Here is a 24,836-nt window from a genome sequence, read left to right on the forward strand (position 1 = left end):
TTAAACTTATAACCAATAAAGTATTACATATTAAATTATGGTTTTATATAGGATTTACTAATTATTTTATAATAGCTATAATATATTACGGCATTTTTACACATTAAAGTTATACGTTATTTTATTTATATTATATATATTATGAAAATACATTTTCTATATAAAATAAGATATATATAAACATAGTATAGGTATATTATAACTATGTATATATAGTATATATAAGCTATATAAGTAACGCTTATTTTTTAGGAAAAACCTTTATTATTTTAATTATTTCTTTTAGGGGAAAATCTTTAATATTTAAAGTAATATTATATATATATATAATTAAGTTCGCTTTATTTATTTATATATTTTATAAATAAAGAAAAAAATCTTAACCCTAGTTATTAAAAAGTAAATACCTTAATTTATTTTGCGCATATTATAATATAGGTAGAAAATCTCTTTATTTTCTAGCTTAATATTTATATTATTTTTCTATTAAACTATACTTTTCTTTAAACTCTTTATAATATAGTTTATTTATTAATTTTATAAGCTAATTTACTAAATTTTGCTTAAAATTTATATATTTTAATATTACTTTATTATTTTTTATTGCTTTTTTTATATAATGATATGCAATATTTATATATTTAATTCTTTTATGGAATAAAGTATTTTTAGCTAATTTCTTAGCCCCATTATTATTTATATATATAATAAAGGGCTTAAGATTAAAGCTAATATTTAAATTATTATTAAAATATTTAAGTTAATTATATAAATATTTAGCTTTTTTTATGGCTTTTCTTAATGCCATATATTTTGCTTTTATAAAAAAAGTGTTAATATTTTTTATAGCTAAGAATTCCAGCTTATGAGATTTATTTTATTATTATTATTATTATTATTAATATTATATAAGCTAAATATATAACTTAAGGTGCTTTTTTTAATGGATATATCGTTACCTTAATTTAAATTTATATAGCTTATTAATTATAAATTATTTTTAAAGCAATTATATACTTTAGATATATATGGGAATTTATATATATATCCTTATATTTTATTTAATTCTTTTATATACTTTAGCCCTAGGTTTGCCATATATTTAGCTAACTTATTTATAAAATAAGTTAAATTTAGCCTTATTTTTAAGCTAGCATATAATATAAACCCTATTTATTGCTAATATAATTCTATAGTATTTTTATTAGCTTAATTAATATATTTTTTTAATTTTTTATTAGGGGTATATAATATAAATTAAGGGATTATTTCCTTTTTCTCAATCTTTTCTTTTATATTAAATCTTTTTAATATTTTATCCATATATTTATTTTGGTTTATAATTATTTATTTATCTTTTCTATTTATATATATATCGCTTTTAAGGAAATTTGTTAAATCTCCTTAAAAATCTAATTTTATATTCTTATATAGTTTATTAATTATTAAATTTATATCATTATTATTAAGTTTTATAATAATAATATTATTTATATAATATATAAATATAATTTATTTATTAAGGTATATAAATACCCCTTTATTATATAGGTAAATAATAAATCCTAGCTTAATTAATATATTTTTTAAGTATTTATACTAAAACATAAGTAATTATTTTAGCCTATATAAAGCTTTATTTAGTTTTGCAACTTTATTTTTATATTTTAATTTATTATATATATATATAAGTAATTTTATATATATTTTAAAATTAATATTAAAATATAAAAACGCATTTTTAACATTATAATTATATATATAATATCCTTTATTTATTGCTATTATTAATAGCATAGTATAAATCTTAGGGCGGTAAATTATAAAAAAAGTCTTTAAATAGTTTATGCTTAATTTTTAGTTATATCTTTAAATAACTTATTTAAATTTAAATTTAATATTATTCTTATTATTTATTACCTAACTAAGCTTTATAATAGCTAAGTTATTTATAAATGTTTTTTTATATATTTATTTCCCCCTTAAAGCCATATGATTAAATGGTAAATTTATTATTATATAAGTATTTTGTTCTTATAAACTATATATTTCATTTAGCATAAATTTAACCTATAGGGGTTTTTTTAAGTTATTTAATACCTTTTTCAAAGAAGAAAGTTTATTAATATTAGCTACAATTAAGCAGTATTTTAATATATTTTCTTAGGAATTTAATATAAATATTTAGTTATTTAATAATATATCTTATATAATATATATATAGTTTTTTAAATTTCCTTAAACTATTATCTCATTTAAAATAGGAGGGGAATTTTCTTTCCTTTATTCTTATAATTCTGGGAATATATATATATTATCGTTATTATTATTGTTATTATTAATATTAATATCATTATTATTTATATATTGCCCTTTTAATATCTAAACATTTTAAATTAATATAGGCTTTTTATTATTTATATCCCATACTTAATATATATTTAATTTTAGGATTATATTTAATAATATGCCCTTTTTATTTCTAGGTTTTAATTTAGTTTTATAATTATTATTCTAAAAATATATAATAAATCCCTATAATTTTAAGTTATTTATATAAGGCTTCTTCTTATTTATTACCTTATAAGAGCACTTATACCCTAGGCTTTTATAGGGTATAATATTATATAAATATATAGCATATTTTATTGCTTTTTCTTATAAATATATAGGCAAATTTGCCATATATAAAAAATTTTTAACTTTATTTATTATAGTTAAATTTAATCTTTTTATTAAGCCATTTAGTTCTTTTATATATAGGGGCATTATATAATAATTTATCAAGTATTTATTTAATAAGATTTTAAATCTTTTATTTATATATTCATCTTTATTATTAATAAAGAATTCTTTTATTTTTTTATTATATTTATTTTTTGCCTTATTTTTATAATTATTAAAAGCTTTTAATGCTTTATCTTTATTTTTAAGCAAAGAAACTTTTAAATATTAAATCTTTTTATTAAGGAATAATATATAATATTTATATTTATCATATATAAGTTTTAAGAAACCGCCTATATCACTATATACTCTTTTAAGTATATTATATACTTAGTTATTTAGGCTAATCTTATTTATTTTAATTACATGCTTAGCTTTTAAGTATACTTTATAATTACTTATATATTTTTAAATAAGTTTATTTATTAATATATTTATTTTATATTTTTAAAGAAATATTTTTAAAGCTTAAATATTTATATAACTTAGTTTATAATGCTATTTATATATTTTTTCTTTATTTTTATTATTTATATTTAAATTTTATTATATTATATATATTTTTTAAAAGGTATATTTAAGCTTATTTATTTATTTTATTATATTAATTCTTATAAAGTATAAGCTATCTTTTTAATATCTTTAAGTTATTAGCTTATTTATTTCTTAAAAGTATAATTTAATAATATTTCCTTTTAATTTTAATTTAATTTTATTATTTATATACTTATAATTAAGTATATTTAAATTTAAAAAAGGCATATAATATATATTAAAGAATTTCTTTATAATATTTATTTTTGGAAACTTAATTATTAAGTCCCCTATTTTATTTATAGATATAGTACTTGCATTACTTCATTTTACGGTTTTATTAGTTATATATATAGTATTAAAGAGATAAATATCTTGGAAACTTATTATATTTATAGCAATATTTATAATTATTTCTATAAAATCTATATATTATTAATTTCCTATAAATTTATTATTAACTGCTATGATTATTATATATATATATAGGGTATATAAGGGGTTATTTACCTTAATTTCCATTAAATTATCGAAAGAGAGTTATAAGAAATTTAATAAATTCTCATTATATTTAATATTTTCTACTAAATTATCTATAACTATATAGGCCATAGGTTCTTCCTAAGCACCTTTTAAAGCTATAAAAAACTTTATATTAGCTAATAAAGCTAGGAGTTGCTTTTATATTTTCTCTCATTTCTCTTAACTTTTATTCTTCCTTAAAAAAGTAGTTTTTTCCTTTTCTTTTCTTTATTTATTTATTTTCTAGCTAACAGATGCCTTATTTAAATAAAGGAAATAGCAATTCTCTTAAGTATGGCCCTTTATTTTGCAATTAAGGCATATAATAGTCTTTTTCTTATCTTTCTTGCTCTTTATATATAAAGCTTTTTTAAATAATTTAAAGGGTTTCCCTTTACTTTCATTTAATAAGCTAAAAAAGAAAAATTTAATTATATAAGCATTTAAATCTTTTTTAAGACTTTAAGTTATATTTTAAATAAAGATAGTATATTTATTATTTAAGCTATAAAAAATTTAGCTAATTATAACTTATTTAAAAAGAATTATATTATTAGCCTTTAAGTTTTTTAAAAAAAGCTTTAATTTATTAATATATTCTTTTATAATCTTAAAATTATTAAGATTAATATTAAAAAACTCTTTATAAAGTAAATATTAACTTATAAACTTAAAAAGTTTATAATAAGATTTAAATATATCTTATACTTCTTAAGCATTATTTATATTTTTTATAAATATAATAAGCCCCTGCTTATATATAAGTTTAATATTAATAAAAGCTCTTTTAATTTAAGCTAAAAATAAGCCTTAAAAAAGATTCTTAAAATCATTCTTAATAGCGTTTTCTTTTTTAAGCTAGGCTTAAATTTTAATACTTTAATATATATAGTTTTCCATTTTATTAAAAAGTAAAACATTATATTTATTAAAGGATGCTATTTTAAGATAAATAAATAAAGTATTTATTAAGATAATTAAAATAATAAAGAAAAAAATATAGTAAATTTTAGATAAGCTTAATGGGTTAAGAAATAAAAATATAAATATTAAAGTAATATAAGTATAAAAAAAAAGGGCTTTTAAATAATATATTTTTAAGATATTATGGATTAAAGATAACTAAGATGTAATTAAGTATTTCTAAGGGAGTTTAAGAATTATTATAATTCCATTAAAATTTATATTTTTAATATTAATTTAATATAATTTTTAAAATTTAAAGAAATGCTTTTATTATTCTTAATAAGGGCTTTTAAATAATATATAAATTATATAAGTAGGTTAAGTATTAATAAAAAAACAGTTAAGTATTTAAGTAAAGGAGGTATAGTTTTTATATATAAGCTTTAAGTTAAAAGATAAAGTTAATTTATAATATTAAATAAGGCAATTTAATTAATTAAGGGTTTATTAATTAACCTAATTAAATAATTAGTTAAAAAGTATATCTTTAAGTATAAAGCTTATCTTATTTAAAAGGTTTAAGAAGTAATAGCAATTAAGAGTATTATGTAATGTACGTTTTTTATATTAAGTTAGCCGTTTTCCATATTAAGTTAGCATTGCCGTTTTAGGTAAGCTTCAAGCCTTATAACTTATTAAATAATAGCGTTAAATGCTTAATTTATTAAGCTAGCTAATATTTATTTAATAAAAAGAAAGGCCCCTATTTATAGTTATTATCCTCTATATAATGGCAAACATATGGGGAAAAGGATATCCCGTATTAATAATAGCCTAAACATTTAAAATATTCCAATAGTTAGCGCCGATATTTAAAAGGCCTTCTTATATTAAAGCATCCTAAGAACTACACTTTATAATTATTATTATAATGCTTAAAGCTATTTAAATGCCTTAAAATTTTAAATAAGGTTATTATAAACCTAAAAAATATATTTATTTAATTAAGTAATTAATTAAGCAATATTAAGGCTATTAATAATATATTTTAAAATAAAGTCTTTCGCAGCTTAAATAGCTATTCCTTAAAAATATTAACTACCCTTTAATAAATATTAATTAAAAGCTTTTTTTATTAAAAATTCTAAGATTTAAAGTATATAAAGCCATTAAATAACTTTAAGCTAAGTAAATAAAGCAAAAATAGGCATAATTAAAAAGTAATTTAATCTTTTTTAGCTGCTAGCAATTATAAATATTTATTTAAAAATTGTTATAACGCTAATAAAGGGGGTATAGCTAAGGGTAAGGGGAAGAATAGCATTATTTTAAAACTTAAAAAAAGGAAGGTTATTACTTAAAAAAGCCATAAATTATATATATAAACTTCTTTCCTTAAATACATTTTTATAATAAGTAAATCATACCTTCCCCTTATTATCTTTAAGGGAAAGTTAATTTAATAATAGTAATTTAAAACTCTTAAGGCTTATAAGAATTAAGAGTTTATAGCAATGCTAAATAGCTAAATAAATAATGTTATAACACTTAAATAGCTATAAAAAATCTTTATTCCTTAAATAAAGCTAAATACTTTTAAAGAATAATATTTATTAATAATAAATAAGTATAAAAGCTATTATACTTTAAAGTTTATATAAAAATATTTCTTATATAAAATTTATTACCTTTATTTACCACTATATACCTTATATATATTATAACTTCTTAATTTCAAGGTATTCTTTAGCCTTAAAGCAGCATATAAAAAGAAAGCAAATCTTTTAAACCTTTATATTAATAATACCCATATTAAAAAGCAATTATTTTTTTATTACTATTAAAAGGCAAGATTTACAGCATTTAAAGAAAAGCATATGCTTTTTAAATAATAAGAAATTAATTTATAGCTAATTAATATAGCTAAACTACTAATAAATACAATTATACTTAAAAACTCTAATAAAATAATATTTATACCTATTTCTAATAACGCTATAAAAATTAAAAAACTTAAATTAATTACTTTAATACCTATTAAGCTATAAAAAAGGGTTTTTAACCCCTAAAGTATTTTAAAAAATATAGGTTACTTTTGCTAATTATAACTTATAAAAATACTTAATTATAACTTAATAACTACTCTTTAAAAAGGTTTAAAAAGGATATAATAAAAAAGATTAGCAATTAATAATGCTCTTGCAAAAGAATTAAGTCCTTAAAAATAAATTAATAACTATAATACCTTAAAAAAGAAAGAAGGTTAAAATAAGCCTAAACTTTATATTTATTAAAATTAAGCATATATGCAAAATATAAATTAATGCCAATATAATTAAGGATAACTTAATAAAAATAAATGCTTTTAAAAACACTATAAATGCAAAGAAATGCATTATTATAAATAGTAACGATAATTTAAAGTAACTTTAATTAAAGGGGTAGTGTAGCAAGGAGGATCGTTTTAGTGGGCCGAATCAGGGGGTGGGCCGAATGTGCAGACCCTAACTTAACCGTTGGCAACAAACTCAGCGAAAAGGGCTTCTCTACGCTTATCATCGAGGCCGGCCCGGACCCTAGGTGGAATCACAGGATATACAACGCTGAGGACCGAGTGCAGCATGATTCGTATTGCAACTGGCTCTACCCTGCATACGACGAGGAAGGGAGTTTGTTTCCGTGGACTATTGACAGTGGTGCTTGCGTTGGCGGAAGCACATCCAGTAGGTGGACGCATTTATGGTTAGATATCATGGGAAGGGACTAGTACTTGCTGACAACGCTGTGATTAGTCAATGGCTTGATGTGGTTCAGGCCGACGCAGACAGAAGTTGACAAACTCGAGGAATTGGGGAATCCGGGATGGAACTGGGACTCACTCGAGCCGTACATGACGGCGGCCGAAAGAAACACACCACCTGACCCAGTTCAAATATCACATGGGGCAGGTCTCGACCCTGACGTCCACGGCTTTCATGGCTCCATCAACGTATCCTTTCCGGTGAGCTGCCACGACAGGTAAAGGGGAACTTAACATAATCTAACCTCTAGAGGTAGATACCAATGCGCATCCCACGTGCAGTGGAGCTGTACAAGGAGTCACTTCCTTTAGTCTTCCCTGGACTGACCATCGGCAACGACTTGTCCAACCGGTCATTGGACGGTACTGTCTCAGCCTCCTCATCGTGGACGATTTGGCATGACTACGATACTGGCGAAAACCGCCGCTCCTCGGCAGCCGATGGGTATCTGTGGGCCAGCGACCAGCATCGGGAAACCCTCACCGTCCTGACCAACCATAAAGTGGACAGAGTTCTGTTTAGAGAAGACTTGACGGTCAGCAGCGTGATATTTGGAAAACAGCCTGGTGCCGATGTCCCCGGAAGTCAACTTGGACTACACGCCGTGCACGCCAACAAGGAGGTCATTGTTGCTGCTGGATCTCTTGCAACTGTGCCTGTCCTTGAGAGGTCGGGTATCGGCAGCTCCGACGTACTGGAAGCGGCTGGAATCCAGCAACTCGTAGACCTCCCTGGTGTCGGTGTCAATCTCGTTGACCAGCCCGGCACCGGCACATCTGCACTAGTTTCTGAAGCGTATCAGAATGACACATCTTTGATTGATGGTCGGATCCTGTTCGCGCCGGAGATATCCTTGGTCAACGTCGAGCAAATATGGGGTGCCGGTGAGTGTATATCTAGGTGCCGTCCCGTGGCGATTTGACCTGCTGATTTACGAATCTCCAGAATATGGTGACCTTTACACTCAGCTTAGTTCTCCCGACAACCTCAAGGCTCGAGCACAGGGCCTAGTCGCTGCAGGTGGAGCCGCCACACTACAAGGTGCTATGGCGATACTCAACACGACTATCGACTTGATCGTGAGTCATAATTGTGAGTGAAAAAAGGAAAAATATTCTATACAGGGAAAGTCCTATCAATATTTCGGCTGACATCTCCAAACAGTTCCGGTGGCTGAGTTCATAGGCGAGAGCTATCCAACCGTGCTCTCTGCAATCTTCTGGCCCCTGATGCCCCTATCGCGCGGGCACGTCCACATCAACTCGTCCAACCCATTTGACAACCCAATGATCACACCCAGATTTCTCACCGACGAGTTCGACAGAGACGTGGCAGTCACCACCTCTCGACGCTCTCGGACCATGTTCGCCAGTGCGCCTTTCAGCGACATCGTGGCCGACCCGTTCTATGACCCCCCGATCGGTCCCAACGGGACCGATTCTGAGTGGTTGGCATGGTACAAGAGCACGGGAGTTGGCGCAAGCCACTGGGTTGGGAGCACGGCGATGCTGCCGAGGGATCTCGGTGGCGTGGTGGATTCTAAGCTGCAGTAAGTATGGTCCTTAAGCTTCGGACCTCATATAACAGAATGTTGAGACTGACACAGTAATCTTGGCTTAGGGTATACGGGACCAAGAAGCTTAGGGTCGTCGACGCCGGCGTCCTGCCTTACGAGATCACATCCCATCCCATGCCGCTTCTCTACGCAGTGGCGCAGAAAGCGGCTGCGCTCATATTGGAAGGTAACTAGTGTCAGCGGAAGCAATGCAGCTCGTCAAAGAAACGATTGGGATGGATGGGTTTCGGAGTCCCGAAAGAGCTCATCGAACCTGTACGCCAATTAGGCGACGGAGCACGCTTGGCACTAGCAAGTCGACAGAAAATCGGACACAGTTTGATATCCTGATATGCGCCTAATTACATATGCTTTATTCAGAAAGCTGTCGGTACCTATCCAGCTACAGACCCCGACGGCAACGCAACACCAAGCGCTGATGTGAAGGTTGTTGAAGGCAAAAGCGACGCCGCTAATGCGGCACAATTACACTCCCTTAAGTACTTCCACAAAGGTGTTGGCTGTCGTACCATCTCAAAGTTCCGAGGCAAAGCAGCCACCGTGACCTCCCAAGTGCTTTCTCACCCCCAAATGATCACAAAGGCCCTTGCTTTGGTTGTGCCGCCGCAAATGTGGCTTCAGAGCTCCCAAACAAGCCCAGGCACTGTCTTTTATTCCTTTCTCGATGTATAGTTGGCGAGAAGTGACATAGCGCAACTTGTTGCCGCACTTCGCATGGCTCACCACGGCAGTACGAAGCGCGCCCCAGGAGCCACAGTGCCGGGCTCTGGATTCGGAGGCGGGGGATTCTGTAACGTTCTCTGAACAAAGTTGGCGTCGTCGTTTGTGATCGGGTTGCGAGCCACCCCGGCTGCCACCCGCGCCGCCAGCGCGCCCAGACCAGGCCGGTCCGCGGGCATGTGCTTGCAGCAGTCGCTGACTAGATCGCAGAGGACTCTCCCGAACTTTTCATGGTACATCCGCTGTCTCATTTCGCCGACGTAGGTCCACCCTTGGTTGCCCATGTTGGCCCCTGACTTCGGTATCGGCGTTGATCTCGGGGGGGTTTCCGGCACGTGCAGCAGCATGCAGCACCAGATCAACTGCAAAAGGGGCCGTCAGCTGGGTCTTGGGAATGTCATATGCTACCCAAGTGTTTTTAAGCCTACCATTCCGATGTGGAAAACGTTGCTCTTCTCGTTGAATGCCCCTGCTGCGCCTGCGCCCGTGGCAAAGTTCGTGAGGCCCTCGGAGAAAGGCTCGTAGTTGACATTATCCCACTCAGCACTGAAGTGCTCAGGCAACCACCAGCCGTCCTTTCCACCAAGTCTTTCCGACCAAAGGCGGCTCCTGTGTACATTATTAGCTCGAGCCGTCAGTGGGAGGCAAACGGGGCGTGCGACCGGAAACACGTGGAACAAAGATTTACATCGGTAAGAAATGCGTTCGCCTTACAGTCTGGTGAAGTTATTTGGCGGCATGAAAATCGGGAGACCCAACTGTCCTGGGTCGACAGAGCGACCGAAGTCTCCGACCTGCATTCGTAGTTTAGCAAATTATGAACCTGGATGAGCATCGGCGATGAACCTCGACAGGCTGTGTGAGTTCAAAGGAAAACTGTACCTGCAGCCGGGGCACGTTGATATGAGTATTATTGTAGTCCATAAATACTACGTTGCCATTAGCACAATGTGGATGCTGATGGATCGGGAGATGAACTGTACTGCATGAAGGGTCAAGAGCAGTGTGGACAATATTTCCGTAGCCTGCGGCTGCCGCTCCAGCCGGCGGTATGACTTCCGGCAGATCTGGACCATAGAGTGGATGAGGAGGCAAGACTTGGTCTCTTGGAGGGTATGCCAAGGCGATACAAGCTTCAGTAACTACAAATAGAGTTTAGCTGACCATGGTGCTTTGAATTGTCTATCGATGTGGCCTTGGACGGGGAAGATGCCATCGCCAATATCAGCAACCAGGTCTACTCACGACATCGCAAGAACTGCCAGAGCACCGCTTTAGGGAATGCCTCCCCCTGCTCAGTCACCCTAGCTATCCTATTACCTCGTCAACTGGCTATCCACGAAGTTGCTGAATTGCACAATTGAGTACACGCCGCACCGGTACGTAGACCACACTGGAAAGACCGCTGACAATGGACCGAGCTCTTTCCTCCCAGAAACCACTTACCATGCCCGCAAGTCCCCTTGTCTTGCGTATGGTGTCCACGAGTGGTCTGGGCTGAATTCGAGAGCTATGGCGTCTAATCCGGCTTGAAAATTGGGAGGCGGAAATAACAAGTCCGACAGCTCGGCACGATGCTGCAGGTGCGGGGCTCGATTAAGTGTCTACGTCTCAGGAGACCGTTGATCACGAATCAGAGTCTTTTTCTCTAGTTCCAGGATGACTATATTTCGCCAGGCTTGGACAGCCTCGCTGGGGTTGTTTTGTTGCACCCCAGGGAAGCATAAAAGGGAGGAAGACCAAGACGCCAACTCACGGTCAACTTATCGTCCTCATTGATAAAGTTATTAGCGGTTTGAGAGTACCTAACTTTGCAGACGACGTTGCCATCATTTCCTCCAGGTGCAGGATTCGAATAGTGCCAAAGGGTCGCAGTGCCGTCTTCGCCCTGCCATCGCATGGTCAGATTGCACATTAGCCAACACCAAAGCAGGACTCTAAAGCATCTTTTCTCGTCTTTTAGGAACTTAGTCTGTCCTGTAGTGAATGCACGATCGCAGATTTACATCCACAGAGCCGTTGGACGTCACTCACCCACCCGAGCTGCCTCACGAAAGATAGGTTATTGGACGCCATTTGGGCTCGAGCAGCAGCTACATTCAGCTGACCTCCAGCCCAGCCTCGGTCAAAGGGCGCTATAGTTGGGCCGCGATAGCGCTCGTCATATATCCCCGTACGTGCGCCGACCGTGCCTCGGTTCGCGATTGAAGCGATGAGCAGTGCCTTGGCAGCAGCAGATCGCGGTGCCGGCCCCTGCTGGAAGGCGCCTACGCCCGCGACGGGCTGTGTCCGAGCTGCAATAGCCGTGGCGTGAACGAGGTTGTTCGGATCGATATTAGACTTTCCCTCTGTCCTATAAATCTCGTGCCTGAAGCCCGCTCTCCGCTGCAGATCGAGGAATGCCGGCGTCTTGGGCGGGTAGCCGTTAGGATTGGCCGCCATGTTCAGCTTGGTCGTGGTGTTATTCCTCGCGGGAAACTGTAACCGTTGGCCTTTGCAAATTTGCAGAACACGACTCTGAGGCCTGCTCTGTAGCGTCGGTGCACATTTCAATAAGGCCTGGTCCTGAGGCAGAACAAAGAGGCAACCCGAGCTGTCTGTTTCCGTCTAGCCACCAACGCGAGCACACCCTATTAGATTACATACACAAAGGCTTTGTTCCATTGCACTCGTGCCATCGACGGTGTTAAAGGGACCAAGTAGTCGCTGGAACCATTCGGGGAACGATTTACAACGAGTGAGTAATTGATGATATGACATCTGGAGCACCATCTTGAATTTCTGTCTTTTTTGGACATGGTGCATCGTAGCTGGTGGATTATCTGCCAGCGATGTCTCACTTCTGATAGTGACTCACTCCTGCCCGAGCATCCAAAACACAATCATTCGTGATGACATTATTGAATGAAGGTGCCCTATGGAATCTCCACGGGCAACGGCTTCGCGCTAATCATAGCCATATGACGTGTCAACTAGTATATGTTGGCGTTAGTGCACACTGTTGCCGGCCCTGAACGGGTTCAGCTCTCTTTCAGGGACGGCTCAACAAGGTTCCTTCTTACGCGGGGTTCACAGTCACTCGCCACCTCAAATTTTATCAGAACTGTAGACTCGCCGAAACCAAAACTCACCCAGGACAACTCATTAGTATCATAAAGGAGCAAATCCATCAGAAAACTGCTAAGCCAGCCCAACAGCTTCAGTTACGACCTCGGGACGCCTCCACATTTCGAACCACCATGTCTCTCGGCCTTACGACAACGGCCTTCGCCAACGCGACCGCGGTCCTGAACATCCTCCCCGTCTCGGCCGGGCTCTACGGAATGCTGCGCCCGGCCGCCGGCCTCTCGATGCTAGGCTTCCCAATGCCGCCGGAGCCCCAGGGCCAGAAGCTCTCCTTCTCGCTGCTGCGCATGTACGGCGTGCGGCAGGCGACCATGGGCCTGGCCAGCCTCGCACTCTGGTGGGCCGGCGAGCACCGGCTGATGGGCGTCCTCATGCTGGTCAACACCCCCGTGGCTGTTGTGGATGGGTTTGTCAGCCGCTGGCAGACTGGCGGCGGGGAGTGGGGACACTGGGGGTTCATCCCGGTCGGCATGCTGTTGACGGCTGGGCTCCTCGGCGCTGAGCGGGGGTCTTAGTGTCGTGAGAAGGGGATCTACAGCTGGCAAGGCTCTCCCTTGGGCCAGATGATGTTCAGCAAGAGCAACGGCACATGTCAACGTGCTGACATCTTCACCCGGGAGGTCAGCGATATCGAGGCCCACGCGTTACCAAGTCGATATGTTCAATGTACCTGACACAGCTGCTTGTTGTCAGCGCCATATGTCTCTTCTTGCAGTGAAAAACAAAATACTCTCCACCATAGGAAGAATTCCATCAACTTCGCCGTACTAAACTGCGTGTTAAATGCATGATATAACGCTACTCCGTAATCAATACTTAGCTTCAGAGTGGTGCGTACCTAGGTAGGCGGTGTACCAATCTTGACGAAAACCCGCTCGCTGCAAACATCTAGTGTGAATGTCGAATAACCACTTTTCAATCGCCCCTCTCGAACCCTCTGCCTCCGTCTCCGCGATTCTCACGCTCCTTCCTGAGAACCGTGACAGGCGGTCCGGATGGCTTCCACTTCTATCGTTTCACCACACAAGCGCCCTTCCCAAACGCACGGTCACTGGGAGCCTCCGCTGCTCCGTTCCCAGAGCCGGGCTTCGCCTGAAATTCGTCACGATGGCTGGGTTTATTGGTAGCTTTGGTGATAGCCAATTCCCCTGGTGCGGGTATGGGTAATAGTGTTTGGTTCTGGTGGGCGGTGCCTCCAGGCCAACGTCGCTTTGGTGGGCCGCTGATTGCATTCTGGAATTCAGTACTCGCCAGCTTGGGTGCCAGAGCTAGTTCGCTGGCATCGTCCTCTCGGGTGTTGGTGTTCACAGACAATGTTGATTGTGTTTTTGCCTGTCGAAGTCTGTTTTGATTTGGCTCGGTCACTCCAACTGAAGGAGTGTGTGCCAAACCACGCTCTTTTCGTATCTCGGCAACTTGTCGCTCAACTGCTTCGACATGATCCACGAACAGATGATACGGCCAGAAGTTGAACCGGCTGAGGACCGTGAAGTAGTTGTCGTCATTCTCGTCATCAGTCCGGGTCTGCTTCAAAAAGACCAGATATCGCGTGTGTAGGTCTAAAGGATCCCACTCAAGCACGGGTGGCGGTGGTGGAATTGTGTCTTCTGCCGCCTCATCACGCCTGATCCAGTCGCGTCTGATCGATCTCAAGAAACTGTCCCAAGCAAGCAACTCCGAACAAAAATGCATCCTTTCGTCGGCGCAGCAGGTACGATACAATGTTTCATCCCATGGAACAGTGCGTTGTGGAGCAGGACGGATTGGACCTGGATACAGCTTTGCTCTGGGGTGGTTATCGGCCATAGGGATGAGATTGACGTCCTCCGGATCGTACTTCTTGATAGATCTCGTCGGTCTGCATCCGAGGCGCATCTTCTGCTGCCGGGCAGCCTCAGCTTCTGCGAGAATCGTTTCGACAGGTTCCTCTTGGGTGACGTTGGAATCATCCGATTCGGCTGCGGAAACATCCTCGTCGTTCTGGGAAGACGAGTTTTCGGCACTGGCATCATAGGTAGATGCGAGGAATTCAAGGCTTCGTCTGGGCTCCAGCCTTGGTTGAGAACAGTCAACTGGAAGTGGCATGATGAGATGTCTGCGAGAAAGCCCAGAAGTGTATAAAATGTGTCTTCGGTAGTTAAATGTGCAGTAGCTGGTCGGAAATTGAAGTTCAGAGCAGAAATCCAGGAGATTTGAGGGGTCGCCACACTGAAGGAGGTCTTATGTCGTACTTGAGCACTGGGCCAGACTTGGAGGGTCGACAGGCGAATTCTGGGGGACTTGATGGTTCGCAGCGGCGGATAGTGAGTCAGCCAGTGTGACAGGCAGGTGCTGCATCAACCCTCGGCTGCTTAGAGACAACATTCAAGCAAACGCAATCCAGGAGTTAGTCACAATCGAACTCTTTGGAAGAATGTGGCGCTTGTCGCACAACCGTTGGTCAGTGACCCACAGATTGATGAATCCCAGGACCTCCAGGGCTGGCCAGGTCGTTCAAATTAGACTGGTTGGGACAGGATACCTCCCCAGTCAGCATAAATTATTCCCATATATCTGTGAGAGTATAGTATGCTTGACCTGAATGGAGTTATCCAACACGTGTCTATCCCACAAGATATTATCCTACAAGTGGTTCTCCCACAGGAGATCGTCCCACAGCAAGCTGCTGTAGAAGGGGTTATATCGTCGAAGTCTAACCCACAGTGGTTTATACCACCATAAAAGGTAGACTGCCGGCAAAATCACACCCAAACGTTGAGACTCTGTGAGCTGTGACTTACCTAGAGCTAGTTAGTCACAGAGGCAGTTGGTGACAATTCCATATGATATAAAATGCACCCAGCGCTCTTCCCTGTGGTTTTCCTATCGCTACGACTCAATTTGATTTGGCAATCTTTTCACTCATCAGCACCTGCAATTTCTACCATTTTCAATCTCTCCAACAGCCGAGAAATGCCCAACACGCGAGGTAACCCCGAGTGGGACGTGATCCTAGAAGTGACCGGGCCAGCCCACTGGTTTGATGTACCTCACCACGATCCTTTTAGGAGGAGTCGCTTCACTCGTATTAGGCGTCGCAAACATCGAGAGATCACGGAAGAAGAAGAAATAATCAAGCTTACCCTCAAATTCTCGACCCCTCCAAGTAATGTTGGTATTCTCCGTTCACAACGCTGCCCCCTTGTCCCATGTCACACTGTTTACCCAAATGACTGAGTTCTGCGGTACATCACGACAATATCTTGAAAATATCTAGGCTTTAGAGAGTATCCACTTGTGGCTGACCGCAAAGTCAAAGGGAACGCCTTGGTTCTGGGTCGGGCGGGACATGGGCGCTGATATTCGCGTCGACTCTACCTCCGCAGTTAGTGGGTGCCATCTTTCCGTGGGATTCGACGAGTGGGGCCGAGTCATAATTCGAGATCCTTCTAAATTCGGGTCCAAGGTCATCTACACACAGCTACCGCACGTCAACTCGACCGGGATACCATACCCTCAACGGCACGAAAGCTGCGGCAATGGAGCTGATCCGCCACAATGGGTCGTCCCCGTAGGCTGGACGGTGGGCATGGCGCTCGGCCAATCAGAAACCCAAATTGTTTTCCAGGTTCCAGACCATTCGTACCATATGCATGAGTATCAACGGATGGTCCGGCAGTTCCAAGCCTACCAAAACAACATGATGCCCTTTTTGGGTGGACTAGCTCTGGAGAGCCGCGCTATTACAACTGGGGATATATTACCCGCGGCCGAGCGGAGTGCACCTGATCGAAAGAAGGGCCGCTATGCCTGGATCATCGGCGATAAACGACTCGGTCGCGGCGCATCTTCCCAGGTCTTCGAGGTCTTCAACAGCTCCAATTGGGCAAGGTGTGCTGGGAAGCGAGTACAGAAGTACCCGGATTTCCAGCACGAATATGCCTTGATGAGCACTCTCGAACACAGATACATCGCTCGCTACATCGATATACAAGAGATACAAGGCTCTGACCCAATGATCATCATGGAGTACTGCGATCTAGGGTCTCTTTACGAACAGCACAGATGGATTTGCTTTAAAGGGAACGAAATCATGGTGATTATGACCCAAGCATTCGCTGCTGTCGATTACCTTCACAGCCATAATATCACACATCGCGACCTCAAGCCAGACAATATCCTCATCCGGTCCAGGGAGCCTCTCGAAATTGCAGTGAGCGACTTTGGTCTGTCCAAACAAGGAGAGTCCAACATGGGAACATTTGTTGGGACCCAATATTACATGGCACCCGAGGTTCTGCTCACGAGGGACAGAGAAATTCACGGGGGCTTGAGACACATATACAAGAACTCGTCGGACATTTGGTCATTGGGAGTTATTGCAGTCGAGCTGACCCACGGAGGAATGCCGAACTTCAACGGCCACCGTATTTTTGACTTGGAATACTGTGATGCGATGAGCAGGTTAGGGGCCGATTTATTATTGGAGTCATTGCAGAACCCATACTTTGCTGGCCTGGTCTGGGAGATGCTATCCTGGGACCCAGACGATCGACCGACTGCCGCTGGCTGTTTGTCTAGAGTGCCAGCGTTGAGGTTGGACAATGAGGCTGACCTTTCAGAGAGGTCATGTTACTCCGTATCTGGCAGTCAAGGTGTCAACTCTGCATCGACTATACGCCATGTCAACCGCCGGGCGTCCGACTTCAACTCGACAGCAACGCAGTCGGCGCAGGTGCCAGCTATTGAAGCGGGTTCAGCGACAGTGGGCCCGAACCCGGGCTTCGCCTACCCATTGGCAAGGCAACTAGGTGAGGACGAAGGAGCCAGAACTGTTTCAGGGGGAGGGGAAGATGGTTCGTGGGCTGATGAGAGCGAGGGGTTTGGGGAAAGCCAGGACAGTATTTCAACATCGACATCTTTATTATGGGAGGACGGTGGGACGGGAATACACTCTGGATGAAGATTGGTCAGAAATACGGTATCACATTCTAATTTTGTTTCTCCATACGTCACAATGGTTTTGGGCACCGAATACTTAGAACACACAGGGATGACGACTTGAGCATTCCGCGGCTGAATCAAGGCAGGAGATACAGCTCGTTGTGGTACCAGTAAAGCCAATACAGCCCAATGAGGCCATGACGATGTTGATTCCAGGACATTGGCTGATACATCTCTTGCTGCGTCAATCGGTATCATGGCCGGGAGGGCCCGCTGGGTATAGGAGATGCTGAACCAACAATACAATCAGTCCATGTCTGTTGATTATATCAAGTCTTCGATTTGGGTCAAGATAATGTGACGGGCCCTCCATTCCCTTCTTCGCATCTACCACAGGCATGTCGGCACACCGTCGAGCAAATAAAGTACCGGCTAGTGCTGCAGTATGCAGCCACATTCACTAGGCATCACGTGGGGCCATTTTGGGTTGCCAGAGTCTGGCCTTACATCATTTAATGTGCTAATTACAGAATGCGGTGAAATGTCAACCCGACAGCATGGCCGTGATTCTGGTAAGTTGAGTGCACAGCCGAAAAGTCTCAACCTGTCGTCAGATAAACCTTGTGAAGTTGAAATCATTGTGTATTACGCCCGCGGATAGAACTCATTAACCAAGCCTGTTTCTGCCACCGAACATCTGCCATATTTTCCTGACAATTTCCGCCATCCAAAAATAACTTGCAAATACAAGACAAGTTAAATTGACGACGTTTGACCCTTAGTAAGTCTCACAGTTCTACCACCCTCAACAATACGACGTTATTTTGTCACATCGGAGCATACAATAGGAGATTCCAATGGTCAATTGGAAAACAGTAGGGGCAATAAATTCGTGTTATTTCAGTCTGAAGAAGAAGAACAATGTATCGACAGCTGGTGAAACGAGCTCCCATAAATAGGCAATACGACTCCACACAGCCACATAAAGCCACAGAGGCGCCCCCCTATCCACTTATACATCATCACAGTCCATCGCACCCGAGACTTCATTTTACCAGGCTCTATTCGATCCTCAAGCTCTGGAACTCCTCGGGGATGTCGGTAGAGTTGGCGCCTTGTGCTGCAATCGCAAGCCTAGAAGAAGATTACGATTAGTATGACTTATCACGGACAGAACAAGGAAAAGTCCCCTTTTCCTAGAGAGGACTCTGCTTACTATATGATAAAACAAGATGTCAGCGTCTAATCTTTCATCAAAATCAGCTTTGGAAGGGGGCAGACGTACCAGTTTAGCGACAGTATCATCGTCCAAATCAGCAAGGTTATAGTTGACCCCATCTTCGGTAAAAATGGAATCGGTCTTTGCGCAGTCTGCATATTCGGCCTCTCCGCGCTTCTTGTTCCTAAAGCCGTAACCGGCACCAGAGAATGGCCCCAGGCTAAGGCAAATAGAGTCGACCCTGGTAGGGTAGCCCCTCTCTTGCAAATTGTTGCAGTTGCCACCGGAATGGCCCCTGCCCTCAATAGTCCAGTCGAGTGGGATGAATCTGAATTCAACGCTCCCAAAGTCGTTCCCTCCTGCGGGACAGCAAGTATCCGGGTTCAAACCGCCGCATTGAACGCCACTGCCACTGCAACCGCGGTTGTAGTAGAGTCGGGCATCAATAGCAGCGGCGGTGGCAGCAAGGCCCAGGATCGTCGCAAGGATTTGCATCTTGTTGATATGGAAAGATCAGGGTCTCAAAGATTGTTTGATTGGTGAACAGAAGTGGTGGTTTGGTGAATTGATGGAGATAGACGATGCTACAGACTGGAACAGGCTGCTGAACAACCCTTTATATAGAGATCACATCGCAGAGGCATTTAAGTCGATTCGTATATTGTAGGATCTTCAAGTTGCAAGCCTGGAAGTTGTGCTACTGTGTAGTAGGGGAGCTTTGTCATCACAAGGGTTAATTGCCAGCACATGGGCAAGATTCGAAATCCCCAGGTATCCACGGCTGTCTCCGGCTTACGTACCTAGGCAGCCGTCTTGGCTTTTAAGCTTAAACGTGCTGTGGATCGAATGTTTCTCGATCTATTGGTGTACCTCTACTCCCGCGAAACGCTAGCAGGCCCCCCCTACTAGAACAACTTCCTTCAGGCTTACACGGTATTAACCGTTGGAACAGGATTATACGGTATCCACTGTTTGAACAGAATCCGAATACTCGGACTTCCTCTCTATGATTTATTGCTTTGCTCAGTTCGTGTAACGTGACAGCGGAGCTAGTCAAGGGTCATATCACATAGATCAACGCTACCGTGCCTAGCATGCCTATACCTGCTGAAAGTCGAGATGGCACTTTTTACCAACCTAAGAAAAGAAAAGAAAAGAAAAGAAAAGAAAAGAAAAGAAAAGGAATGGCAGCGGGTATGGATGGCTACTTGGAACGGGCTTCGTGTGCTAGATGTATGTCTCGTGGTAGTAGTGACATATTTCCAAAGTATAGGCTCGCCCTCAGAGAGTTGGCTTAAAGGCGCCAACCGAGATCGTCTCATGAGTGACCATGTCTGTTGTTGCCTTGAGTAATTTCATGAAGTCCGATTATTGCAGATCAACGTAGTCCGAGAACTTGCAATGCGAAGGGGAAAGGACAATTGCCAAGATATTACTACTGACAACCTAAATAAGGGCTGACATTACCAGGGCTGGTGGCAAAGACGCCCCTATTAGTGCAGTACCAGCATCATGAACCAGCTACAGGACCAAGTCCCTCGTGACCCCCCGGAAGTATTAACCCCTCGAGTGGCGATTTGACCAGCTCAAGGACGACTGGCTGCCGCTCGGGGGTCCCGGGTGTCGGTGCCTGCGCCCCTCTCCTCGACCACGGCGAACATGTCCATGCCTGTTGCCTCAGTGGTGGGGCTATCGTCGCCGATGAGCCAGAGGTACTGGTCTAGACCGTGGCGCTTGGGCCTTAAACCAGGCACGATGCTCGGGGCGTAGTTGGGCCCGACCTTGTATTTGTCCGCGGCCCCCGCCGCGGACTTCGGGCACCGTCTCCATGCTGATGACCCTTGAGCCGGGCTGATAGTACGAGGCGATATTCGAAACGATGAGAAATAGCAAGGCCGATTTTGGGGATGTGAGAGAAATTTCGGGGGGGGGGGGGTGGGGTTTAGCGATCATGGTCGGCGGGAGATATAACGAGTGGCCTTTTTCACTGTTCGCACTTTTGGTTAGGCACAACCCGAGTAGGCCGTCCCGTGATCAAATATCTAGCGAGTCTTGTAGATTTCTGACGATAAGTGCATTTCTCATGCTTGGGAATCAAGTGTTGGTCCATCTCGACAAGCTTCCACATGACTTCAAACACGGCGTAGCTGTCCACCTCGGGCAGGCTGATCCAAGTGGCTGAGTGGGTGCATCGCGTCATGTTATTACATGGACGAAACAGACGCATCTTCGCATTAGTTTTCCGAAAGGCTCTCATGCCCTCGAAGCACTTTCTCGAGTACTGAAGAGCCGTCGTTGCTGGGCTGAGCTCGATGCTACGATAAGGCACTATCCGAGGAGCAAGTCAGCCTATATGGGAACTCCACTCGGCCATTCTCATATGGCCTGGGGAATTGGCTTCTTCAATTAGGGCTATTTATCTAGTCCGGGTGATTTGATCAGATTTTGACGGATTCTTGGAAGTGCTCCCGAACGCCACAACATTTCGTTGGACTTTTCTAGGGTCATGCTATACACCACTTCCAACCTGGAAGGATACAAGCCAGCAAGACGGCCGTTTTTCATGGCTCGTTTGAAGAATGCTAGTTTAGACTGGATGCTAGTCTTATCAAAGAAATCGCCAGAGCCTGCCTTGGCGGCGGGAGCTCAGGGATCGTGAATATATATTAGCGGCTGAAAATGGAAACATTTGTAGCCTGCGTGGCAGGAGGGTGGTTGCGGAGTCAAAGGACCTTGAATTCTTCAATCCAATCCCTGATCAGCTTTGTTGCGACATTTTGTACATGCCATACACCACCCTTGCCCACAACGAACAGCTCGTTCTCTCCCAGAGCAACGTTGACAGCAACGTTCTCGCCACCACCAAGCCTGATTGACCCCGGCGTGATGCCATCGACCGGGTCAATAAAATCGACACCGTGCCCCGCTCCGGAAATGATGTAACCTTCCCCGCCGACCTTGATGCCATCATAGAAATAGAGAGGGGATATTCGCATGCACAGAAACGGATGGTATATCTATAATGTACCTGCCACACATGCTACAGCCAATGCACAGTTAACGCCCCATCACCAAATTAATATAACGCAATGTTAATTTACAATTAGCAACGCTATGATATATATTCTCATCACCAATGTAGCTTTTTTTGCACTCTTTAGGGTGCTAATTACTTAATTATATGGTATTTTAATGCCTCCTTATCTACTTTACCACTATGCCTTAAGACTAAAGTAATTTAGGACTTGCGTTATCGCTATAATACTAAAAAAAATATATTTAAGTAATTAAAAGTTATCTTTAATACCGAAACGATTAATCTTAATAAGTATTTAATTAATTCAATGTAGCGTTAGCGTAGGGTGGTTAAGTTAACTTGGGTGGCGATGAAGGCGATTGTAGTCACGTGACATGGTAGGTACATTGTGGATGTACCATCCGTTTCTATGGATGCGAATATCCCCTCTCTAGAAATAACTGATCGGGTTGTTCAATAACCTGCGGTTGCTCAAAACACCACCCGTAGCAGAAACGTCGAAGGCGGAGAGGTCACGCTTGTTGTAGGGGTTCTTCCGGTCGACTGGCTTTTTCTCAGACACGCCGGCGTCAGGGAGATAAAGGGTCGATCCGTCAGGCGAGATGGCGATTCCATTGGCATTTCCATCGGTGATGTGGCTCACGCGGGGACGCATGTTGGATCTGTTGACAAAATAGACGGAGGGAAGTGTCGGCCTGCTGAATGGGATGATGTCTCGGCCCCAAGCACTATCCGAATCAGTGAGCCAGAAGTTGCCGTCGCGGTCAGTGTCGAGGTCATTGAATCCCAGGAATGGCTGCTGGTAGAAGTTGTTCAGGAGCACGGTCGTCTCAAGGGTCGAGGGATCGATCTTGATCAGCCTTCCAATCTCTTCCGGTCTCCATCAGTGACGCCGAAATATGAGTCCTTGAAGTAGACACACCCGTGAAGATTGGTGGTGGGTGGCACGGTGGTAATGTTCCTCAACTCGTTATTATCCACACCGAGCAAGTACTGCCATCGATGGATGCCATTCTCTGGGCTCGGATGTCCCCGTTCCGTGAAAAGCAGCTCCCGAGTGCCAGGATTCCAACATGGAGCTTCATGGACATTGGCGGTGCTCAACCTTTGGACATGTGTGACTGTGGCTGCAGGTCCAATGATGGAGAAGAAACGCTCGTCGTAGGCAATGAAATCGGTCGTATTGAGGAAAGAATTCGCTGAAGCTTGCCTATCATCAGATACTTCGCTGGCGAAAGGGGCGTCGAAGACCGATCGGTTGAAGGCGCCGGGGATCACAGCGACAGCTGGGTCACTGTAGTCAACATATGCCCAGATGGCGCCTGTGTTGTTTGAGGTGAACCCTGGGGGCACAGGTGAGGTGTAGCATGCCCAAGCTGCCCCGGCGTTGGCGGCCATCAGGAGAGATTTGGAAGCCATTGTCCAAGGGTGTCAATAGGAGTTTCGCGCCGTCTTATTGCCTGTGCGACGTTGGACTTTCTGCGTTGTGGAGATGCTTGATGAGAACTTCCGGACTCAATGCCGGAAGCGCGGGGCTTTATATAATTGCAACATTGGACTACCGACGCTAAATGGGCAACCAGATACACAGAGTAGGATTCGCCTACTTCATATTCCCTATATCATATTCCAGAGCGGAGCAAGGTGGGTAAACAGCTTGGCATGCAGACATGGGTACGCAAACTTGCCACCGCATTGGCAAACATACAGGTTGACGACCATAATAGTAAGTACTGTTTCCAGTTGAAAGATGCCGGTGGACTTTCCACGAGTCGTTATATCATCTTTAAATATTAGTTATGGGTATGCCAAGTCGTTTCCAAACCTCGTGTGATATGGCCGGGTCCGACGTTAAGTATGGCTCTTGCTAGCTACAGGGGTGCTGCCGCGGCATGAAGCTCTCTCACATTCCTTGAAGAGCTAAAGACCCAACCAGTGTTTTCGCCTGGAGTTCAAGGTCTTTAAGTTGCGCGTGAGTATCCTCAGTAAGAGGGTATCGGCCGGAGAACAGAACTTGAGATACACCCAGAGTTGTGCTCGAGTGAGATGGGAAGTAAAGCACACTTACCAAGTGAGGCTAATTGGTTTCCCCTGTGCCATCATTCTCGGTGCAGATTTCCTACTTGGTAGCAATCGGTATTGCCTATCCGATGTAGGAGCCCTTGAGCTTGGCATATCCAAGGAATGTGGAGGCTCATCCGCCCCAACGAACTCCATCCCGCGGCGATACCCGCTGACTGCAAAGTGGTGGATATCGGTCACGCTGACCGAGGCGGAAACGAGATGAAACGTCAACTGGCATGGAGTTTCTGACCTTGTGGCAAGACAGTCAGGTGAACGAAAGCGTTGCTTCTGGTCATTGCCGCAAGCTTGCACCTAGCCAGATGTAAAGCGAGATGACGACCCGGCGAAAGGCACGGTAGATTTAGTAGTAGAACAATAAATCTCTTGTTATGCCCATGCCCTCGTTTGCAATCGAATGCCCGAATACCGTTTGGTGACCTTACAATGCCGGATGGTCAGTGCAAAGTCAGAACATCCGCCTGAGACAGGTTCAAAAGATCAATATGACACCGGAAATAATTGATCGTGCTTGGAGCCTACCAGCACTATGCCGCTACCAATACAGCCAGGGTCAAAGAGTTAGGGCGGCCAAATACTGGCCTGTGATACCCGGAGGGCGCCCGACGGCTGAGTGGCTTCGAAACCTTTCCACTCGCATAGCCCAATCTCGTGGTTTCTGAT

At 41.5% G+C, this 24,836-nt stretch overlaps 8 protein-coding genes across 8 annotated transcripts; 3 read left to right on the plus strand and 5 right to left on the minus strand.

The window, feature by feature from the left end:
* Window positions 1–7,752: 7,752 nt before the first annotated feature.
* On the plus strand, window positions 7,753–9,240 carry INS49_004919 (uncharacterized protein; the record flags this gene model as incomplete). Its single annotated transcript, XM_043165706.1, has 4 exons — window positions 7,753–8,374; window positions 8,436–8,582; window positions 8,655–9,039; window positions 9,111–9,240. 4 exons carry the CDS (start codon window positions 7,753–7,755, stop codon window positions 9,238–9,240), a joined length of 1,284 nt encoding a protein of 427 aa, XP_043017835.1.
* A 545-nt stretch (window positions 9,241–9,785) lies between these two features.
* On the minus strand, window positions 9,786–12,228 carry INS49_004920 (uncharacterized protein; the record flags this gene model as incomplete). The annotated part of the gene is made up of 4 exons (XM_043165707.1): window positions 9,786–10,148; window positions 10,215–10,395; window positions 10,501–10,580; window positions 11,821–12,228. The coding sequence occupies 4 exons, from the start codon at window positions 12,226–12,228 to the stop codon at window positions 9,786–9,788; spliced, it is 1,032 nt and encodes a 343-aa protein (XP_043017836.1).
* A 797-nt stretch (window positions 12,229–13,025) lies between these two features.
* INS49_004921 (uncharacterized protein) lies at window positions 13,026–13,427 on the plus strand (the record flags this gene model as incomplete). The annotated part of the gene is made up of 1 exon (XM_043165708.1): window positions 13,026–13,427. The coding sequence occupies one exon, from the start codon at window positions 13,026–13,028 to the stop codon at window positions 13,425–13,427; it is 402 nt and encodes a 133-aa protein (XP_043017837.1).
* Window positions 13,428–13,920: 493 nt separating this feature from the next.
* INS49_004922 (uncharacterized protein) lies at window positions 13,921–14,997 on the minus strand (the record flags this gene model as incomplete). The annotated part of the gene is made up of 1 exon (XM_043165709.1): window positions 13,921–14,997. The coding sequence occupies one exon, from the start codon at window positions 14,995–14,997 to the stop codon at window positions 13,921–13,923; it is 1,077 nt and encodes a 358-aa protein (XP_043017838.1).
* Window positions 14,998–16,240: 1,243 nt separating this feature from the next.
* INS49_004923 (uncharacterized protein) lies at window positions 16,241–17,854 on the plus strand (the record flags this gene model as incomplete). Its single annotated transcript, XM_043165710.1, has 1 exon — window positions 16,241–17,854. One exon carries the CDS (start codon window positions 16,241–16,243, stop codon window positions 17,852–17,854), a length of 1,614 nt encoding a protein of 537 aa, XP_043017839.1.
* A 1,193-nt stretch (window positions 17,855–19,047) lies between these two features.
* Window positions 19,048–19,549, minus strand: INS49_004924 (uncharacterized protein; the record flags this gene model as incomplete). The annotated part of the gene is made up of 2 exons (XM_043165711.1): window positions 19,048–19,050; window positions 19,121–19,549. 2 exons carry the CDS (start codon window positions 19,547–19,549, stop codon window positions 19,048–19,050), a joined length of 432 nt encoding a protein of 143 aa, XP_043017840.1.
* A 1,091-nt stretch (window positions 19,550–20,640) lies between these two features.
* INS49_004925 (uncharacterized protein) lies at window positions 20,641–22,050 on the minus strand (the record flags this gene model as incomplete). The annotated part of the gene is made up of 2 exons (XM_043165712.1): window positions 20,641–20,865; window positions 21,847–22,050. The coding sequence occupies 2 exons, from the start codon at window positions 22,048–22,050 to the stop codon at window positions 20,641–20,643; spliced, it is 429 nt and encodes a 142-aa protein (XP_043017841.1).
* Window positions 22,051–22,521: 471 nt separating this feature from the next.
* INS49_004926 (uncharacterized protein) lies at window positions 22,522–23,510 on the minus strand (the record flags this gene model as incomplete). The annotated part of the gene is made up of 2 exons (XM_043165713.1): window positions 22,522–22,969; window positions 23,014–23,510. 2 exons carry the CDS (start codon window positions 23,508–23,510, stop codon window positions 22,522–22,524), a joined length of 945 nt encoding a protein of 314 aa, XP_043017842.1.
* Window positions 23,511–24,836: the final 1,326 nt, after the last annotated feature.

The sequence above is a fragment of the Diaporthe citri genome, assembly GCF_014595645.1.
Source record: "Diaporthe citri strain NFHF-8-4 chromosome Unknown scaffold_13, whole genome shotgun sequence".
Classification (NCBI taxonomy): Eukaryota; Fungi; Ascomycota; class Sordariomycetes; order Diaporthales; family Diaporthaceae; genus Diaporthe; species Diaporthe citri.